The 19,953-nt window shown below is 49.1% G+C and overlaps 1 protein-coding gene across 1 annotated transcript; it reads right to left on the bottom strand.

Moving 5' to 3' along the window:
* Positions 1–14: 14 nt before the first annotated feature.
* On the bottom strand, positions 15–19,450 carry boc (BOC cell adhesion associated, oncogene regulated). The gene is made up of 18 exons (XM_011607871.2): positions 19,180–19,450; positions 9,977–10,108; positions 9,523–9,795; positions 6,655–6,801; positions 5,904–6,047; positions 5,305–5,598; positions 4,385–4,657; positions 4,038–4,300; positions 3,784–3,949; positions 3,464–3,523; positions 3,020–3,229; positions 2,518–2,693; positions 2,216–2,438; positions 1,947–2,132; positions 1,667–1,866; positions 1,497–1,585; positions 1,106–1,257; positions 15–1,000 (listed from the first exon to the last, which is right to left on the bottom strand). The coding sequence occupies exons 2-18, from the start codon at positions 10,089–10,091 to the stop codon at positions 834–836; spliced, it is 3,138 nt and encodes a 1,045-aa protein (XP_011606173.2). The 5' UTR covers positions 10,092–10,108; positions 19,180–19,450; the 3' UTR covers positions 15–833.
* Between the last annotated feature and the right edge of the window lie 503 nt (positions 19,451–19,953).

Below are 19,953 nucleotides of genomic sequence, written 5' to 3'. Positions count from 1 at the left end.
AAATGGCGACACTCTTTAAATGTGTAAGCTTTTATTTACAGACGAGTGCTCCAGCACGTGCAGCCACACAACAGCCGCACTTTAAAGGGAGTAAAAATTCAGTCCTTCATTTTTATTGCAGACATATCTGTTAAAACACTACTTAAACAGTATGCAGCGACGAGCCAGGTAGGAGTAATACTGATGCGTCGCAGCGCCCCCTGGCGGCCTTTTGGTAACCAGCATTTAAGTAAACACAGAAGTGGTTGTAGTACAAATTTCAGCTTATCCATGACTGAGTTAAAGATTTTCCAGAATCTCTCCCATTCAGTGACTTTAAAAAAATAAAGACAAAAATAAATAACTATACAATATATATAATCTCTTGTACACTACCGGAACAATGATTTATGTTGCATACACGTTAATAGTGTGTTAATAATGAGCAATGCATAATACACTCGTTACTGCTGTACAAAAATGGGAGCAGTGTTGGAAAATGTGAGGGGCTAAAATCTGAGGAAGCACCTTGTAATCACAGCATGGGGCTGCTTTGAACGGTCCCTTTGTTTCTGTTAAAGATTAAGCTGAACGTGTAAGGGGAAAGGTGGAGGAGGTGAGCGTCTATGAGGAATGATGAGAGGGTCTAAAATACGAAGTGCTGGAGCGAGAGGAATCCCTCCCGGTGAAAGACAGCCTCACAGCATGGCAAGGGAGCGATGAGGGTGTGAATAAAGACTCTTTCAATATGAAAATAACCATATATACAGTATAATCATATGTACAAAAGCATAAATACATAAATATATGATATAAAAATAAATATTTTCTCTAGTTTTCTGTTGAACAGTCTTTTATGCGTCTGTTGCATTGGCTGTCTCTTCCACCTGGTGGTGCATTTCATTTGGGAGGATGCTCACTTCCTGAATTGTGTCTTGGGATTGTGGCGTCGTGGCCGTTGAGGACGATGTGGTGAAAACCCCTTCATCTTCCAGAGCGAGTAGAGGGAAAGACACCGACTCTAAGAAGTAAAATAAGTAAAAGTGAGTTTGTGTGGAGTCAAAATTGGGTGACTTCACAGTTTAATCACACATTTCTATTAAATATCAGCCGAATACAGACGTACTGTGAAAGCTGTCACGTTCCATGTTCTCTCCTCGATAAAGGACGTCGTCATGTTCCACTTCCTGTGAACTCAGCCGCTGTCGGGACGGGTCGAAGACCTGATGAGTGGAATCATCAGGATGGCAGCAGGTCCGTTCATGATAATCTGAACAACTAATGATGGAGAAAAAGAAATAACAGGACTGAATTTAAAATTAACATGTGGAACTGCAATAAACCAGACTGAGAAATGAGCCTGAATGCATCATCTGTAGTATACAGAGCAGTAAAATATACTAAAACCACACACTTATGAACTGAATCGCCTTTAGAAGAGCAGCGGAAACTCAATTAAAATTCATTGATTTAATCTAAAACTTGTGTCTTTTTCAAGTTTTGCAAACTCTACAAACCTGGTAGGGTAATGACAGACAGGCAAATGTCCATTTGGCACCGTCTGTGGTAACAACGTGTTGCACTCCATGTCACAGTCCACCTCCTCCTGGATACAAAGCACTTGTTACCCTCTGGACTCCCGCAAAACGGGCAGATTATTGTTTGTCTGTTTGTTGTTTTTCTGTACCTGCTGCTGTCCGGGCAGGTGGTGAGGTTTGCCGTTCATCCTGCACTCCCCGGTAACGGGGTAAATGCCATGTGGAGCGGTCATGTGACCATCCAGCGGGCAGTGGCCAACGAGAGCGAGCCCCTGGAGCGGGACCATGGTGTACTGGCACGATGACACGGGGGAGGCCACGGTGGGGAAACACATGTCGGACGTTTGCTCTGAAACAGGCCAAATTAAAGGCGAATTAGATTATTTTAATGGCAGGTGAAAGGTTGGAGGACGACCGATTTGCACTCACTCTGCTTGGCCCACGTCCTCCAAAGGCAGAAGGGGATGAAGGCTACGATGATGAAGATGAAGGCCCCGAGGACAATCACAACTATGAAGTAGGGGAGGTCGCCGGGCCGATGCACGACTCCGGTGGGGGTCTCCAGTTCGCGATCCGGGATTTCCGATGGAATGGGCCGCTGCTGATTAGGGCGAGCTGGGGAGACACAGCGGAAGGATGCATTAAATGTGCCCAGTTCTTTCCTGTACCTATGAGTAGACCCACGCCACAACCCCCACCTTTAGTTTCAAGGATCACCACATTGCCGAACTCGCTCTCTCCCTTCTCGTTGAAGCTCTGCATCTTGATGTCGTAGGCGGTCTCAGGCTGGAGGTTGGTGATGGAATGCCAGTACCGGTCGCCCTCCACCACATCCTTCTTGTAGTCGCTGTCGTTGTCGCTGTCCGTCGGGCGGTAGAAGATGTAGAACCCATAGATGGGCGTGTTGTTCACAGGAGTGTACTGTCGAAAAAGGAGGAAGACGTCGTCACATGGCCGCCGACAGCAGACGGGGCGTCCTGAACCTTTTCCGGTCGCCTACCGTCCATTTGAGGATGATGCTCGTCTCATTGATGGCTTCATTGTAGGTGATGTAGGGGCCATCAACAGGACGTTCGTGGGTTCTCCCACCCACCACCGTGTACGCCTTTGACGGCGCGCTGGGGGGACTGGAACCGATTACATTCACCGCCACCACTCGGAACTTGTAGGACGTACCTGCAAGAAAAAGGAAACTGGTCACTAATTGGCCTCTGGGGGCTGAGAGCTGCTCCGCACGAGGCTCCATCTTGTGTTAATAATAATGTTTACTCTCCTTTTCCTTTTTGGAGCCGGAGCCTGGTTAATTGCAATTTGGTTATGGCCCATACTGATGGCAGCAATTATAAAAATGGCTGCAACAACGCCCATTACGCTGATAAATTTACAGGCCGTGGGAGCGCAATTATGCAGAACATCAGCCTCGTAATTACGCGGTACCACCACATCCGCAAAGTGGGAATCCGACTCCGACACTATTTAAAGCTCATCTGCAAGGGGCCGACCTTTCTCCAGGCCTGTGATTTCCACGGAGAGGCGCGATGGGGGGATGTTCTCCACCGCCGTCACCCAGTCCTCTCCAGCCTTCTTCACCTTCTTGTACTCCACCCGAAAAGACTGGATGGGGAAGCCGCGGTTGCCGCGCGGGATCCACGTCACGTACGCCGACGTCTCTGTCGCCGTGGAGACCGTGGGCTTGTCGGGGGCCTCGGGAGCTGCGGGGGAAGGAAAACAGTTTCAGATAGGACAGGACAAGAAACACACGAGTGTTATCGATAAAAAACACCACGAGCAGCACTTACGGAAAGCTTATTCTTCAGAGACGGAAGAAAAGAGAAATGTTAGTGAAAAGATGGTTAGGATGGTTAAAATAGTGAATTGTTAGTGATTAGAATTAGTTCATCTCGATGCAAAGTTGACATTGAGGCGCTGACTGGAGGGACGCTTACGAGAGAGGCTCGGCGAAGGAACAGCAGGGGTCTTTGGCGGGTCGATTTTTCCTTTGCGACCTGCAAACAGATGCGCAAACATGAGATTTTGATTTGACTTGCAGGACTAAACCGCTTAAACCCAAGGTTTAGGAAAGACGGCACATCTTAAATCATTCAAGGTGCAATTCCTTTAGTTTAATGCTAATTTGTACAAGCTAACATGCTCACAATTTCAAAATGTCTCCAGAAACATTTCAACTAGCTTGAAACCTTTTGAAACCTTGAAACCTTGAATTACCGTTCATTAAAGGTGTCAAAATAAGTCACTTTTATTGTACCTTTGCCAGTTCTGAAGGAAATCATTGCAGGCTGTCCTAAGCCTGCACAGTTCTTGGCAGCCATCTCCACCTCATACAGGCTGTCTGGCTGCAGTTTGGCCAGGGTCAGCTTGTGGAGGGAGCCGGAGATGCTGCTGGAGGTCCACTCCGCCAGAGGGTCTCCCACCTGAAGCAGAGACAAACGGGTCAGATGCGGATTTCAAATGGGAGAGAACAGAATACGTATTCATCCAGTTTAGCTGCAGCGAACAGACCTTTCTGTATTTAATCATGTACTCCAGCACGGGAACGCCGCGCTCGTGTCGTGGCCTCCAGGTCAGTTCGTAATAGTCGGCCTTGCCCGTGCGTGGCTGGCTGACAATGACAGGAGCTTCTGCGGGCAGGATCTGTCCTGGCAGCTCGGAGCAGTCCAGGGGCAACATGGCGCCACTGGCCCCCGGCCTCACGGGAGGCTGCTCCCTCAACACCTTGTCTGGGCTCAGAAAAATGGAGGGCAGCTTTGCCCGTGAGGGAATTCCTAAAAAAAAATGAAAGAGAAGGACTGTGAAATAAAAAGCCAACGAAATAACAACATAATCCAATAAACGGCCAAGCGACTGACCAGCTGACACAATGATGAGGCGCGTCGAGGCCTGTGAGCTGCCCACGCCATTCTCGGCCATGCACTGGTACAGCCCCTCATCCTGAGGTCCCACGTTAAAGACGCGGAGCATCCTGGAGGTCAGGCGGTGGCGCGGCGATTGGGACAGGGGCCGGGCGTTGTGGAGCCACATCACCGAGGGAGCGGGTTTGCCGCGGGCCTGGCAGGCAAAGCGCACCGTTTCGCCGTACGCTACCTCCTGCTGCTGCATCTCCACCGTCACCTGAGGAGGCTCTGCAGAAGACACGGCAAAGGCATGAGGACACGAACACCTTCTCATTGATTTGCTGTCAAAACCTTAAGATTGTAAATGAGACAAAACAAGAGCTGGGATGGTCTCATTTTTTACCAATGATCATTTATCCTAAATTGTCCAAGATAGAATTTACTTGATTATTAGATAATTTATGGACTAATGCTCTAACAATCTGAGGTCAGAATCAGCCAACATGCAGGCAGGCGTTGCCTGGACAGCTAGTTGATGGTTGGCTGCTCGTGACTCGACAAAAGAGAGTTCATTATAGCCACAGCAACTCTATGGCTTTAATTTGAGACAGCTGGTAACAGACACGCCCACCACCCACACACACACACACACACACACACACACACACTAGAAACAGTCATCCATAATTCTGACATACTCAATCAAGTCCTCTGACAGAACAGAGAACCCCGTCTCCATAAATACCATCTCTGAACACCGCCCAGGCTTACAGACCGCTCACACACACAATTTCACGCCTAAACAGGCGTCCATTTTGTCCTTATGCCAAGCAGGAGCGTATGTAATTATCAAAATCCACAACTCAGACTAAAAAAACCTACTTCCACTGACTACGCATCAGGCGCATTTTACCTCACGCTTCCTGTTTACTCACCAGACACTTGAACGTTATAAAGCACCATCGCAGAGGTGGACGAAATGATGCCGTTGTCTGCCTGGCAGGCGTATGTGCCGGAGTCGTCCTCGCCCACGGCGTCGATCAGCAGGTTGCTGAGCAGGAAGTGGGTGTTGTTCAAGTAGCGCAGGTCCCGCCCGTCCTTTGCCCACGTGACCTGAGGGGTGGGGATGCCGCTGGCCACGCACTCCAGCACCAGCCGCTGCCCTTTGGTCGCCATGATCGAGCGGGACGCCGGCGGGTAGATGATACGCGCGGCTTCGGAGGTGGAGCCTGGGAAAGACGGTGACAGTAGGGGTGTGAAAGCTCTGCCTGTGTGATTTGTTCGCACGGTCACGTCCCGCCGCAGTTCTTGGAAATGCCCGTGTATTTGCTGCGGCTGGAAATTACAGCCCGGACACAAAAGCACCTCAATCACAGGTCTTTAATTTGGGCACGTCGTGACCTCCGACCAAACATTTGCTGGTTAGAAAACGTGACACTTACGCACGGCCGCAAAGCAGGTGATGCAAGAGAGACAGTTGGTTTGATTATGGCCTTAAAATGCAAATGTGGGTGTGTGCGTCTGAGCGACTCACGGCGGATGCGCAGGCGGTCGGCAGAGATGGATGTCTTGACCTCCTGAGTGACGGGGTTGTAGGCGGCACACTTGTATGGCCCCTCATCCTCCCGTGTGGCGTTGGCTATCTGCAGGTTCCCTGATGGCATGATGAGGTAGTTGCCTGCAGGAAGAAGTTAATTCTTAAGTGTTACGCAAAGAACCTGTGATGTAATCTTCACGACACCGACTTTTACACCTTTTATGCACCTGCATACAACCACAAAGTTCTGCTTTTGTGCTCATATTAATGCTAAGCTGGGGATAAAGTGGTTTAATTAGGTAAACAGGCAGAACAGCACACTGATCTCATGTGGAAACAACCCCACTGCATCTCCCTTTGAAGCAAGCCGAAGGTTGTTTAGGCGCCTGCAGAAGCCACAAGGTGGAGCCTCGTATTCCGAGAAAGAGTTGATGAACTCTTGTCAATGTGGTATTCATTTCCTCAGAGATAAGCTGCAGATATCAGTACCTACAGCCCCCAGGCATCATCAGCATACCAGCCACAAATCACTGGAGCCTTTCTTCTCCTCCGGGCAACTTAGAAGTAAATAGGTTGAAAAATAAACAACTGCATTCCCGTCTTTCCACATTGCAGATAAAGCCCTTATCAGCGGTTTTATGTTGGGGTAGGGAACCGGACCTTAGTGTTCCAGTAAATTACAAAAAGATGGGAATGGAGAGGAAAGCAGAGGCGGAAGGGCACAGCATGAGAGGGAGAAGATCGGTACCTTTGGATGTTTCCAGCCACTCCTGTTTGACGCTGTAACGGACCTGAGCCTTGGGCTGGCTCTCCGGGAGGTGGCACTCGATGACGGCCGTGTTGCCCTCATCCACCTCGATCTCCTGTTGGTCGTCCGGCTCAAAATCCCGGAGCTCTGCGAAGCCGCGGAGATGAGAGGGAGTTAAAGACGTCTAAATATACGTCCGTGATGCACAGCAGCACGTGTGTGAAGTCACCCCTGAGTTTAAAGTACAAAACCGCAAGGTTGTGAGAATAAATAAACTCTAGAACAGCCGTGCAGCTTCCACATTGGTTGTTTCAGCCCATTGCATGATAACCACATTCCCACAATGTGTTTAATCTCTCTTTGAAGTCGGAACATCTTCCACCTCCATTTAGGTCATTTGTTTCCCTGCTGCTTGTCTTAACATGATCTGCCTCGGGTCACAAGAAAGCTGTATAAGACAGGAAATTTTTCCGTCTTTAACCGCTTCACGTCATTTTCAACTAAAAGCCTACAAGTGGCGTCTGTAACATCGAAAGAGGGCATCATTAATCCTGTCAAACATTACACCGAGACTGGAGCCGCTGTGCATTCTGTGGGAAATGAGGGAATGGGATTATGGGGGCCCATGTGCAGTGAATGCGTCCCGTAGACACGCAGTCTGAGCGGCGCAGACACTCATCTGACCTGCGACCTCCTAAACCCGGCGAGCCCGAGTGGCCCAAAGGCCTGGACGCAAAGGTCAAAGGTGAGGGGTGTCCATCCTATAGAGTTACAAATGGAGATATCAAGTTTGGGTTTGGCAGGAAGCAGCAAAAGTTTACCTTTAAGAAGAACCATAAGAAAAACCCCACAAACTTTAAAGCCAGAGAAGCTGCCATTTTATGGGTGTGGAGGAGAGAGACACCAAAACAAGACGTATGTGGTGCGGGATGAAAAGTCAAGCCTTAACAGGAAGGCGTAACGTGTACAGGCCTTGGACGATTTATTCTAAACAATCACAGCATCACTTCGGTCTTTCCAGAGGTGCTATAACTGCGGTGTTTTCCCTAAACCGTCACAGTCTCTGGCATCTGCTGGTAAATACAGTCAGATGGCCCGCACTATTTCACCACGTAAAGCTTAGCTGAAGCGGGGGGGATCTATCACCGTGATTTACTCAAAGCACTGAGCGAAGGCGCTCGCTGCACACACACACTGATTTATTCAGCGCACACTTTAGATCTGTGACTGTTTAAGCTCTTATTCTGAAAGATGAGAAACACAGCCAGGACATGCTGAGCAAAGTGCTTTAAAGTGCATGTGAGTGTGTGTGTGTGTGTGTGTGTGTGTGTGTGTGTGTGTGTGTGTGTGAGAGAGAGAGAGAGAGAAAGAGAGACCGTGTGGCGCTCCATTTGCTAAATCAATCAGGTACTGTTTTTACAACCACCCCCACTCATATCTACCCGTCCTACCTTCCTCCCCCAGACCGCCTCTCCTAAATTCCTCCCACTGCACCTTTTTCAATCCCCCATCCCGCATTTTTCACTGGAAGGGCCCCGTACGGGCGCCCCTCAGGTGTGCGCGCGTGCGTGTGAGCACAGGTGAAGAGCTCGGGTTATTCACAAACGGAAGGGGGGCTCCAGCACCAGGACCGCTTGGCAAAGGAGACAGATGGAAATAATTCAGGCAACAGATTCATCACTTTTATGCACAGCCCTCCAAGGCCTGCGTGGACGTGAACGTGCTTGTGCAACGTGTCGTGCGCTCACGTTGTGCAGAGCCACGTCTCTGAGGAATTCAAGCGACAAACTTTTATCCTATGCCAGGAAGGCGTTTCCTGGAGCATATGGATTCAGTCAATCCTGATCGCAACATGTGCTAACAACTAAAAATGCTGTGATGGTAAATGCATGCTGCGCATGGAGAAACTCCTCAGGCAGCTTCGAGGTGGCAAAGAGAAGCCCGTTATTAAATCAGGAAAGATTTAAACCTGGAGGTGGCACTCCGTCTCCACTCGTACTTCCACTAAAACACACTTTAAAACGCGAAGGCGAGGACAACGGAGGAGGGACGCAAAAGATAATGAAAGGAGAGGAGGCAAAGCGAAAGTGACAGGGCGAAGAGTGAAAAATGTGCGCAGAAGGTCGGTGGGGCCTTCAGACAGACAGAGAATGTGACATCACGTCTCATCTTGTGTGTGGATCCTGTCTGGACTGGCCTAAAACACCTCCAGTTTCAGCAGCTCATGGCAGCCTCATAAATCACTGTGTAAAACAATACACTTAACATCTCTTTTTTTACCCAGCGATGTGTCCCAGTGAGGCATACACCAATATCACACACACACACACACACACTCTTACTCACACACACACTCTTACTCACACACACACACACACACAGAGTCCTCTGAGCAATTGCAGGGCCATAATTCCTGGCCAGCCCTGCTGTCGGGTCCTGTGGAGAGGAATGTGGTGTTGTGGAGCGCAATGGGGTCAATGGAAGCGGGGGGCCCCCATGCCAAGTCCTAGTCACATCTTTCCAACTCTGACCGGCCCCAGTGGCCCTAAGGTCCCCCCCATTCCTCTGTCTCAGGTTACACAGCTTAAGAACCCCCCTCTCACTCCCAGGATGCATATCAAATATAATCGGAGTGAGATCAGTGCCGCACTAAAAATGTCAGCGGTGAGGCTAATTCAGTTTAACTCCATTAGCTTGTTATGAAATCATACAAAAGCAGATGTACTTAATAAATACTGCCTGATTATCTGAAGCTAGTGTTACTAATCAATGACATGTGAGTGGGTATGAATACTAGTTCACCAGTAGAGATGTGAGCATCTTTGGCTTCTCGAGTCAAAGGGCTGATTTTGTGCGTGTGATACTCACTGGCAGCAGTCACGTTAGCCAGTACGCTAGCCAAGGCTCCCACGCTGGTGCTGGCCACACACTGGTACCTGCCCAGAGTCAGGTTGGACAAAGATGGGATGTAGAGGCTGTTGGGCCCCAGCACAGCTCCAAAATCTCCATCCAGCAATTCCTGGCCGTTGAGGCGCCAGCTGATGTTGGCCAAGGCGGGTCGGGCGCTACAGCGTAGAGACACACTGCCTCCCAGCTTCTGCACCACCGACGCCGGCTCCTCGGTGAAAACTGGCACCTCATCTGGAAACCAGTCAGAAGCTGATTAGACATGGACTGCGTGCTTTAGTGCATTTTCACAGTGAGTATTCTACTGGATGGGCCCAATATTTATCTTCCCAAATCCTGCACCATGCATGGAAAATCTAATATAAACAACAGTGCTGGTCAATGACAAAATGAACCCAAAAAAAAAGAAACCTACCAGGGACGGAGGCGCCGCTCTGCAGGCAGCATAGTAGTACTGCACCCAGAGTGCACAACAACACTGGAGGCCTATTCTTTTTCATCCACGGAGTCCAGTCGTGCTTTCCAGGCATCTTCCATACACTACCCCCTGAAACACACACACAGAGGATGGTCAGGAAGAGAAAACTAGAACAACGGAATGAAACCACGTCACATGACAGACAGCACACTTGCAGTCGCATACACAGACGTACATTAACGCGCGGCCATTCCCGAAACACAACCCAGGCGAAGTCCTCAGCCAAAAAGCCCAGACACAAATAAAGCCTCTCTTTTCTGCCAGCCCCCATCTCATTGCTGACCCCCCCCCCCACCACCACCACCACCACCACCACCTTTTAAACCACCCGCACCCATCCAACCTGCAGCCATCAAAGGGCGCCCTCATTCCGCAGGCCGTAACGCGACCCCTCTACCCTCCCGCTCAGGTGTAACCGATACAGGTAGAGCAGGGGGGAGGCTGGGGAGGGGGGACACAGGCTGCATTCAAGAACCAGGACAAAGAACAACTAATAGAAAGCAGGAATGGGAAGAGGGTGCATTTTATAGCATTAAACAGGGGGAGAGGAGGGGGTTTTATACTTGAGTACAGAAGGCACTGGGGGAAGGGGGGGGCGACGATGGTCACTGCATTAACAGTTATTGGTGAGCGAGGGGAGCTTCTCCTTTGTTGCCTACTGCCAAGTTTCGTAAATTCTTTCCTGTCAGGTTAAACTAACAACTTCCCGTCAAGATCAGGAGGGTGGTCCTTTAAAACCATTTACCCCCCCCCCACCCCCACGTCTTTTCGCGTGCATTTCATTGGTGGCACAAACCGGCCTTTCGCCCCCATCATAAAAATGGGAGCGCAGAAGTTTCTCATACATCTTTGTCTTGATCTTATTATGGCAAGGGGAAGATTAATGAAGCACAGAGAAAAGGGACTACCCCCCCCCCCCCCCCCCCACACACACACACACACACACACACACAGGCAGAACAGAACAGAAGAGAATGGAAACTATTACAGTATACCTTCATCATCTAATGGCAGCAGTTTAAAAGTTTGGCTGCCTGGCACATTTATTGAAGATGAACGTAGCAACAGACGAACAAAAAAACAGTCGTAAAACTAGAGCAAACGTCATGCTAGACCACACATCAGTCGGCCACACTCTAATTACTTATTGTGAACGTGTGGAAACCATTTTAAATCATTAATTCTTATGAAATAGGGTTTCGCCTGCTCAAAAACAACCCAGAAGAATAATGATCCATTGCTGAAATGGATCCAAAAACTGCGTCTGGCCCGGTCCAGCGTGGACTCCTGCTAAAACTTTGAGGTTAACCTCCTCTACATATATGTACATACCCATTTACTCGCCGGTCCGCTCAGAGTAGCCCATTAGCAGCGGCCGCGCTCTGTAAACATAAAGCGCTGCTGCAAAACAAGGAGCGGGCAGACCTGAAGGCCTGTGGCTTCTGTGGCCGGTCACTGGATGGACACGACCCGGGACAGCTGCCCGTGAAAGACACATGCATCTGTATTCAGCACCTGTCCTGCGAGAACCAGTGACCATAAACCACACCAGTCAGACTGCCAACTGGAAACACAGCAGGTCGGGCTGGTGGGCACCTTCAGCCCTTTTGACTTATTGATTAAAATCAATGTTCGAGACGTTCGAATCGTGTCTGAAGCGCCTCCACACGCGCATAATGGCCCGACTTTCTGATTCATTGCTCGGCTGCATGGTGTGTTTGGTTAAAGGTTTCCCTGCCTCACAGTAAAAAGTCTGTTCTGGCTTTCTTTCCATCCATCCTTCCCAGAGAAGTCGGAGACAAAACGAGGCAGAAGAGCCTCCTACGCATCAGACGGACTGATAGAAACCAGAGCACACATGCAAGACAGCGCTCCTAAATCAAGAAACCGAGAATGTGTGTACGTGTGGGTCTGCTTTGTCTCAACACTTTGTGGAGGCACCTCTGTTTTGAATCACCAGCGACGGTGCAGCGACGGAAACTGCGACCGATGGAAACGGCCGGGGGGGTGTGAGCGCGTAAACTGGTACTGGTACTGGGATACTGGTCCTACTGCATACACATACAGTATGCATCACTGATGTAGCTAACCAGTCTTTTGAGTTTTAAACTCCAAACACTGAGATAGATGCACATGTTAAACACAGGCATACAGAACAGGTAAGAGCACATTTCTCCCTCTTATAGTGCTTTAATCCCATTTTAAGCTCACTATGCTGATCTCTCTGCCTCTAGCCAACAGCTGGAGCTTTACCTTCAAATGTCATGAGAGCAAAAAGACCCGTGCGAATGAAATTTTTTTCTCAAGTGGTTTAAAATACCGCGTCCTCCAATTCAAGGACTGGGAAATAAGTTGTGATGCGACTTGACCCGACCTGGCTTTCAAAGATCAGGGCCCGGCTTGTCCGCGCAAACCTGCTACTTGACTTTTACCAAAATAGGAGAACCAGGGACGCTGTTTGATGTAAATATGATGGAGAGGACCGGGGAAGGGTTCCAAAAGGCGATGTGGGGCGCAAGCATGCACCATGAGTGTAGGTATGTGCGCCTTCTATGTCGCTGTGGAGTCACTTGACAGAGGTTCATTGAAAGCGTGCAAAGTAAAGACACCGTGGCCCCCGTTCCCCGGGGCCAGCGCAAGTCCCATTGTCCCCCTGCCTCCGTGGATAAATTCATTTTGACAACCCTGCTAATTGGATAAAACCAGACTGGAGCCTCCTCCCTGAGCGTTCACATTCCATCTGCTTTCTGGCATGAAGAGGACACACAGGAGGGGAGGCAGCGCTGGAGTGCTAGCATGGTAGTAACTCCTTCAGAGGAGCTGAGCTGTTGAATATTTATCACCTTCCAAACTCCCCTCTTGCCCTCCCTCCCCCCCAAAGGTTTTACGCCTTTTTACACCCAGCGCCCCCCCCACACACCCCACCCCAGCCTCTGTCGAGGTTCTCCAAACACCACAATGCCCCCCCTTTAGATAAACACATGCGGTGTCAAGTGTGAGGAGTGCTGGGGGTTCAACTGCCCCGCTCAAGCCCGCAGCCCACAATGCCATGCTGCATAGCTGCCATGCGGGAGGCTAGTTGCCCCTGGCGACGCTAACAGGCAGAACGCACCTTAATAGAGTGGAGAGTCATTGTAAAGCAGTGAGCCAGTGCACGGACAAAGACCCCGCAGACCCCTGGAGAAAGGGGAGACGCTACTCTGAAGGGTCCGGGGAAGAGCTGATGGGCCCTGCTCAATGACCAAAGAGAGGAGGGGGGGGGGGCTCAATGACCAAGAGGTTTAAGGGTATGGTGTAGATGGTTTAAGAAGGCAATGTAAGGGGGGTTCAATGCCTTCCTGGATTGATGTGGGATGGGTGAAGGGGGTTTAGGAGGTTGTGGAGGCAACGGGGGGTGGGGGCTGGGGTGGAGCAGTTGACCGAGAAAGAAGAACGGCTTCTCAAATTAATAGAGGGGATGTCAAATGTCGGAGGAGAGAGAAGGGGCACGTTGATGAGCGGTTGCAAGATGGCTGTTTGGCATGTCAACATACTTTTAACCTCACACTGGTCTCCCAGTTTGGCCTGGCGGTGTGCTGGTTGGAAGAGGGTAAAAGTTCCCCCCCATCTGTCGGCCATTAAAACCACCAGTATCATTTTTTTTGCTACCCATTAAAAATAATAATAGAGAAAAATAATCAGAGCGGGGTTATAACTTTGCCAAACACTGTATCCCACACAACTGGTCTCTGGAACTTTCTGGGGTTTAATCTTGGCAGAGAGACCTGCCACCAACAGGTGGAGAGGGGCCGGTCCAATTCCTACGATCCAAGTATCTCCCATTCTCATGACACGAATTACACACATCAAAAGCACCCAAGCATCCCTAACAAGACCCCCCATAAAACACACACACACACACACGTATTAACAAGCAAACTGCTCATCTAAGCCTTCTTTCACCCCCCTTCCCACCCCCCCAATCTGACACTAACAAGCTACAGACCGTCTTAAGGATTAACCAGAGCGATCTGGACAGGCTCGCCGTGTATAGGAGGGGGCGTTCAAATCAATTAGGCACCAAAATCATTTGCATAATTTAGATAACGAAGGCGAATTAACCGCAGCAAGCTAATTACTGCACCATTGGAGAAGGCCTCCCCAGCCACCCACCCACATTCCATGGCCTGGTGTGGGATGCCAGCATGCCCAGTGGGGGCCATGGGAACAGGACTGGATCATCACAGGCCCTGGGATGATCCCGAGAGCGATAGATGGACCAAATGGGATCCAGCCAATCAAAATAGAGAGTGTTGTGTTCTTTATATTGTTTACACATAGATTTTTAATTATTTTCAAATGCATGGCGAGCTTTTAATATTTAGTTGTTATGAACGTACATTCGTGTTTGAGGTGGAAGACCTTCAGACCACGTTATTTTAATGAGGCGCTAAAGTGTATATCATATTTCCATGAAAATTGGACCAAGAACACACCAAACCATCAGCTGCTAACTGGCCTCATGGGAATCATTCTCCTTCTGCCGACTCTGCGTGCGCACAAAGGATGGCACAAAAATAAAGCAATCACTCAAAGGCCTAGGACACGACGTAAGTATCCTCACAGAGGCACAAAACACAGACACTTGGATGTTTCACCGAAGACGCGCACAAAAAAAAAAAAAACAGGCTACCACGTATCCACCGTCTGAGATAAACTCCACACGTGCACACTGCAGGATTCTTTCAATGCAGACTTTCATAGCTGCATATGAGATGCAGCTCACCTCCTTGTGTGTTCCTGTATCATTGGAAGGGGGGGAGGGATGTGAGAGGGCAAAAGGGGCCCCCAAACTCTTTTGGCAGCTCATGCATCAGACTGAATGGAACCAATTATAAATCAAGAGCAATTTCTCCCCATTATTCCAAAAGAACCAGGGGGGGGGGGCTCTACAAATCTCAGTGGGAGAGTGAAGGAAGAGAGAGAAAAGTAGAGTCAGACATTATATGAAAAACAGATATGAGGACAAATTTGGAAAACCAGATAAGGAAGAGGAGGGGAGGAGGGCAGCATCTGACAAATCCCACAGAGGAAGGTATTGGGGGGGGCAGGTAAGTGGGGGCAGGAATTAGAAAAGGGAGCACGGGCAGGAAATTAAACTGGGGGCTGCAGAGTGAACTTGAGAGGGCGCGACTGACTCGGACGGCTCCAGAGAATCAGAGGAGTTTCTTAAGAGCAGAAACAGCTGGAAGAGGCTTCATTCAAAAAGATCCGGATTTGTCCGAGAGAGCCGGAGAGCAGAGCTGCCACTTGTCCCGTCACTCACAGCTCACATTTACATCACCCCAAGCTCTAAAATATATTAAATAAAACTCTCACACACGGGCACTATCAGTGGAAAATTCCAAACTGTGATAACCCTGGGGGCCCGATAACTTAGCTAATCTGGTGCCCAGTGATTTATTCTGTTGAATCATGTCTTCTCCTGCCAGTTCGGCATTCTTCGATGATGAGTTTCTCCCTCTCAACACTTTAAATCACATCATTGGTTAAACCCCTGGAACACAATCCAGATGCCTTTATATTTCTGCCGCATGCATTGTTCTGTTCACACACGCACAAAATGGGGGCGGGGGGGTGGTAGTTCATGCTCCTTCTGCAACAAAAAGAGGTTTTGTGCACAAGAACTTTTATAAACGTTACCAAAATGATGCGGAAAAGCAGTCGCGAGGTTTAAACCCAGCCCCGGCCAGGAAGAGTGTGATCTTACGCCTGTGTGTGAATGATCTATTTGAGTGTCTGAGTTGTTCTTGGCTCGTCATAACACCCCCTAATCTTTGTCCAAATATCTGCTTTGCGCACACACACACACGCGGCTATTTGTCTAAACACACACAGCCGTTCTTACCAGTGTCTGGAGTTGATCAATGATCTAACAGCACTCACACCAGCGTCACAACGTGTGTGTTTGCGTTTGCTTGTGCGTACGATACAGAGTGAAAGTATGGCCCACATAACTTCATCCAATCAAGGGGTTCTTTACTTCTGCTTCAATTAGCGGAACAAACCATCCCGGACGGCTTTTAAAGGCTTTGGATAATCCCCGTAAGGCTGTTGAGATAAGGAATAAAGGCCAGATCGCTTTTAAGAACGAGATATAAACTAAAGGAGGCTTTTTCTGGGGCAAATTTGCGGAGAAGAAGCCTATTTAATGGCATTCTGTTTGATCCCGGCCAGTTTAATCAGCCTCTCCAGCTCCCTGTCAGAACTTTCTTCCCCTTAAAAAAAAAGCTCACATTCCTCCATCTCTCTGTGGTCTTGGCTGACAGGGAGGGTCAGGGGGAGAAAGGTATGCAGCCCCAGGGGAGGGGCCTGGAGCACGGCCACCTGCCGGTCCAGGTGTCCCTCTCCAGATTGAACCTCCTGGGGGGACAAGGTCAGAGTCCTGAGCTTCTAATCTCTCAGAGTTGGAGGACTAACGCAGAAACAATATCAACCAAAATATTGACGGTAAAATGATGACAAGCACATTTTTCTGCCACGTCCCACCTAATATCGTTCATGTATACCCGTCTTTTATTACCCATTTATAATGTTGTAATCCCAAAACAATCCCTCGGGTCAGATGAGAACACACACACACACACACGCACACACGCACACACACACACACACACACACAGAAGGCCTACCGACTCAACGAGTGTACTCGCTGTCATAGAGATGAAAGCGTGGCCTCGGGAAGGTTTTCCCCCCTATTCATTGTCAATTAACACTGATGCTACACCCTCTAAAATAACAATGCTGCCTTCCAGGACTGCAGAGGCAGCTCGGCTTCAGACCCGATGGGATCAGAGGCTGTGTTCAATCTGTAAACGCACATTTGAGCTCCATCTCCGTCTAGAAATTCGATGCAACCCCAGATTCTCCAACGCAGGGCTGTGCACAAGGCGAGAGGCAAACAATTTCAATCCTGCACAGCTATTGACCGCATATATGGCAACGGGAAGAGGTGGGGACTGCTGTTCCTGGCGCCGCGTCAGATTCCTCGCAGTGACTTTTATTAAACTCGGCTCCTACGGGCCGGGTGAAAATCCATCCATCAGCTTTTGGGAGATATTGCGGAAAACTGGCTGCTTTGGCCTCTGCTACGTGTCTCTCTGGAAGGCACCCAAGATCCATCAAATATAATTTTGAGTTCCAGCGCCGTTGTGCACGGTCCAGCTGGTAACATTCAGACAAAAATGGCTCCCGAATTCTGACACGAATCAGGACACATTAACATCAGAGTCGAGTCCGGAAAACAGAAATCTAAATACCAGGTTGAAAGAATTCAACGAGTGGGCTCCAGCTGATGTATTAACGGAGTGTTTCATCCTTATTTTCCAGACATTAAATGTTGTTTTGATCCAATTGTTTTATTCTTGCCCTATATGGGGAAAAACTCACATTTATAAGTTCTTGGAAGAGATGCACATCCATCTCTGATCTGTGGCAACTGTGGCAAATGGGTTTTAATTTATATTCTCCTGCACTAAATGGGAAAACATGCTCGTCAACATCTGCTGGTTTGGCATTAAACTGCATTCTAAAAGCTGAGAGTACAATATCCCTAATTAAAACCATATTACAACAACCCTATAGAAATCAAAGTGTGCCTGCGGTATCCTGCGTTTAGCCTTTATGGTTTAATTTCCATTTTGCGTGACTGCTGCATATAAAAGAGTGAACAAACGGGCTCACTGTGGGTAGGAACATCCAGTAATTCTTTCGTAATATCCTGTATTATTGATTGATTATTAACAATTTTTGCCCGCACATGTGTAATCAAAGGGCCCAGGCAGTGTGAGAAACAGGCAGATAATCAGGCTGGAATCAATTAGCACAACTTTGATCCACCCGACTGCCACAGATGATCGAGAACAACAACCAATCCTGCGACCTGACAACAAAAGCCCTCTTTTTTTTTTTTTTTACTGCGACCAATTAATTCCCTCATAGACTGCGGACCTAATTGGAGGAGGCCAGGCCATTAGTTTCGATTTTTAATCCAAGTGACATTGATTCAGTGGGAACAATCGGGCCCTCATGTCTGATGCCATGTCCGTCACTGGATCGCAGAGGTTCCTGCCTGCAAGGCGGCCGAGGATAAATGTAATCCAAACAACAAAACGACACCTGGGGTTGGAAACTTGAGCCCCTGCGGCTGTTCCCGAGGCAATGCTCCACGCACCGGGTACATCCCCTCCTCCCCACGGGGAGTGACAAGCCAGCCAACCCTCATTAGCCGCTGGGGAATTAAAGCAAACAGATTTTCATTTAAGCACACCTGATTATACCAGAGGAGTCTCCTGACAGGGAGGCGGGATGCTGCATCCCTGTCACTTTATTGGAGCCTTTGATAATGACAAGGATATTACTGTTTACATGCATTTTTGTCCACGCACCTTCATGACGTTATTGCAAAATGCATCACTTTGGGGGCGTTTTACGCGTCTGTTGCTTTCCCAAACTGAGCTATCATAATATGGGGGTACATCTGGCACAGCTCTCCGTGTCTGGTTTGCGTTACCCTATGGGAGCCACTATAGGCTGCGGCCTTCAAGGAGCACAAGCGTTCCGCTCCGCAAAAAACGCACAAATGGGTCTAAAAACACAACCGCGACTTTCTGCAACGTGTCACATGGTGCCGATTCCTGTCCGCCTGCTCGTGTCCAACAGTAATAATCCTCATATGCGGACAGAAAAGTGGAGGAAAGGTGTAGAAGCGCTGCTCAAGAACCAACAAGCTAAAGCCGAAAGGAAAACGAATCGCGTCTTATTCAAAGTAACGCTGAGATCCGTGCGCCAAAACGCACGAAAGCTGCCAAAATAAACGCGATTGGTGATGCGGAAAGTTTGCTGCGGGGTTTATCTGTATCGATAAGTGTGTGTGTGTTGGAAGGGAAACAAAAACAAAGTGGCTATCAAAGTGGTCAACGGCACGAACTCGTAACGCCAAATCACAACTTTCCCCAAAGTGAAGCGACAGAGCAGCTTGTGAAATAAAAGCACTAGTAGGTTACCAGCGCGCACCAGTAGTGCCGAATTCATCTGAAAGTTAGTAAAACACGTTAATACAACCGTAAAACATGGACCGCAGGAAGGCGCACACAACGTACCCAAACTGCTGACTTCGGTGCTCCCACTCCGTTTAACCCAAGAGCTCCTCTCCCGTCCTCTGATCGGAGTTTTAGTCCCCACAGAAACAACAGTTCTTTTGCAAACTTGTGCTTCCTCGCCGGAGTCGCGCTACTTTGATAATTTACTGCGATGCCACCGACATTTTCTTCGGCTCCCCAAGTTCTCACATTGAAAGGCCGTTTTTGGATGACTGAGCTCTCAAACAATTCTCCCTTTTGCGACGCCTTTTCGGGTCCTCCCACTTCTCAAGCAGGAGGAGGGATCTGAACAATAGGGACTGGCTCCTAAAATCCCAGAACTGGGCGCTGCGCTGCTGCTTCTCCGGTCTAGAATTCCACGCTCCCAACATTTAAGGGCTTTTTGGCCCCCGTGCGCACGGATCCAACCTCTATCGCTATTGATTGTTTATACATTGGCGAATCTGAGGAGTCAAACCTCTACAAACACAATTTCTTCTAAAACTACGGTGTCCCGGAGGAGAAAAGTGCGCCCCCTCCCCCCTCCTGCTCCATTACCCCTGATTTGGAATGCAATGGTCCCCACAGAGTTTGTATTGACCCCCTGTCTATTGAGGCCTTCAGGCCCTCCGGTGCAGCTGTGTTGTGCTGGTGCTGTTGTGGACTGGACTGGACTGGACTGGTCCAGCACACACACGTGCACACACGCACACAATCAGTCTGGGGGGGGTGGGGGGGCTGCCAGTCATCTCCCCTCTATCATTGCAGGAAGACCCACCATGATGTACCTGATGA

Source organism: Takifugu rubripes, chromosome 10 (assembly GCF_901000725.2).
Source record: "Takifugu rubripes chromosome 10, fTakRub1.2, whole genome shotgun sequence".
Lineage (NCBI taxonomy): Eukaryota > Metazoa > Chordata > Actinopteri > Tetraodontiformes > Tetraodontidae > Takifugu > Takifugu rubripes.
Note: the sequence above shows the minus strand (reverse complement) of the source record. Positions and strands in the feature narration are given on the sequence as shown.

Bases quoted from the DNA above. Each gene is read 5' to 3' on its own strand.
- boc (XM_011607871.2), bottom strand. From the start codon at position 10,091: ATGCCTGGAAAGCACGACTGGACTCCGTGGATGAAAAAGAATAGGCCT. The intron at 9,796-9,976 runs GTAGGTTTCTTT...ACTGGTTTCCAG, and splicing joins GAGCGGCGCCTCCGTCCCTG to ATGAGGTGCCAGTTTTCACC. The intron at 3,524-3,783 runs GTACAATAAAAG...ATCTGTTTGCAG, and splicing joins TTCCTTCAGAACTGGCAAAG to GTCGCAAAGGAAAAATCGAC.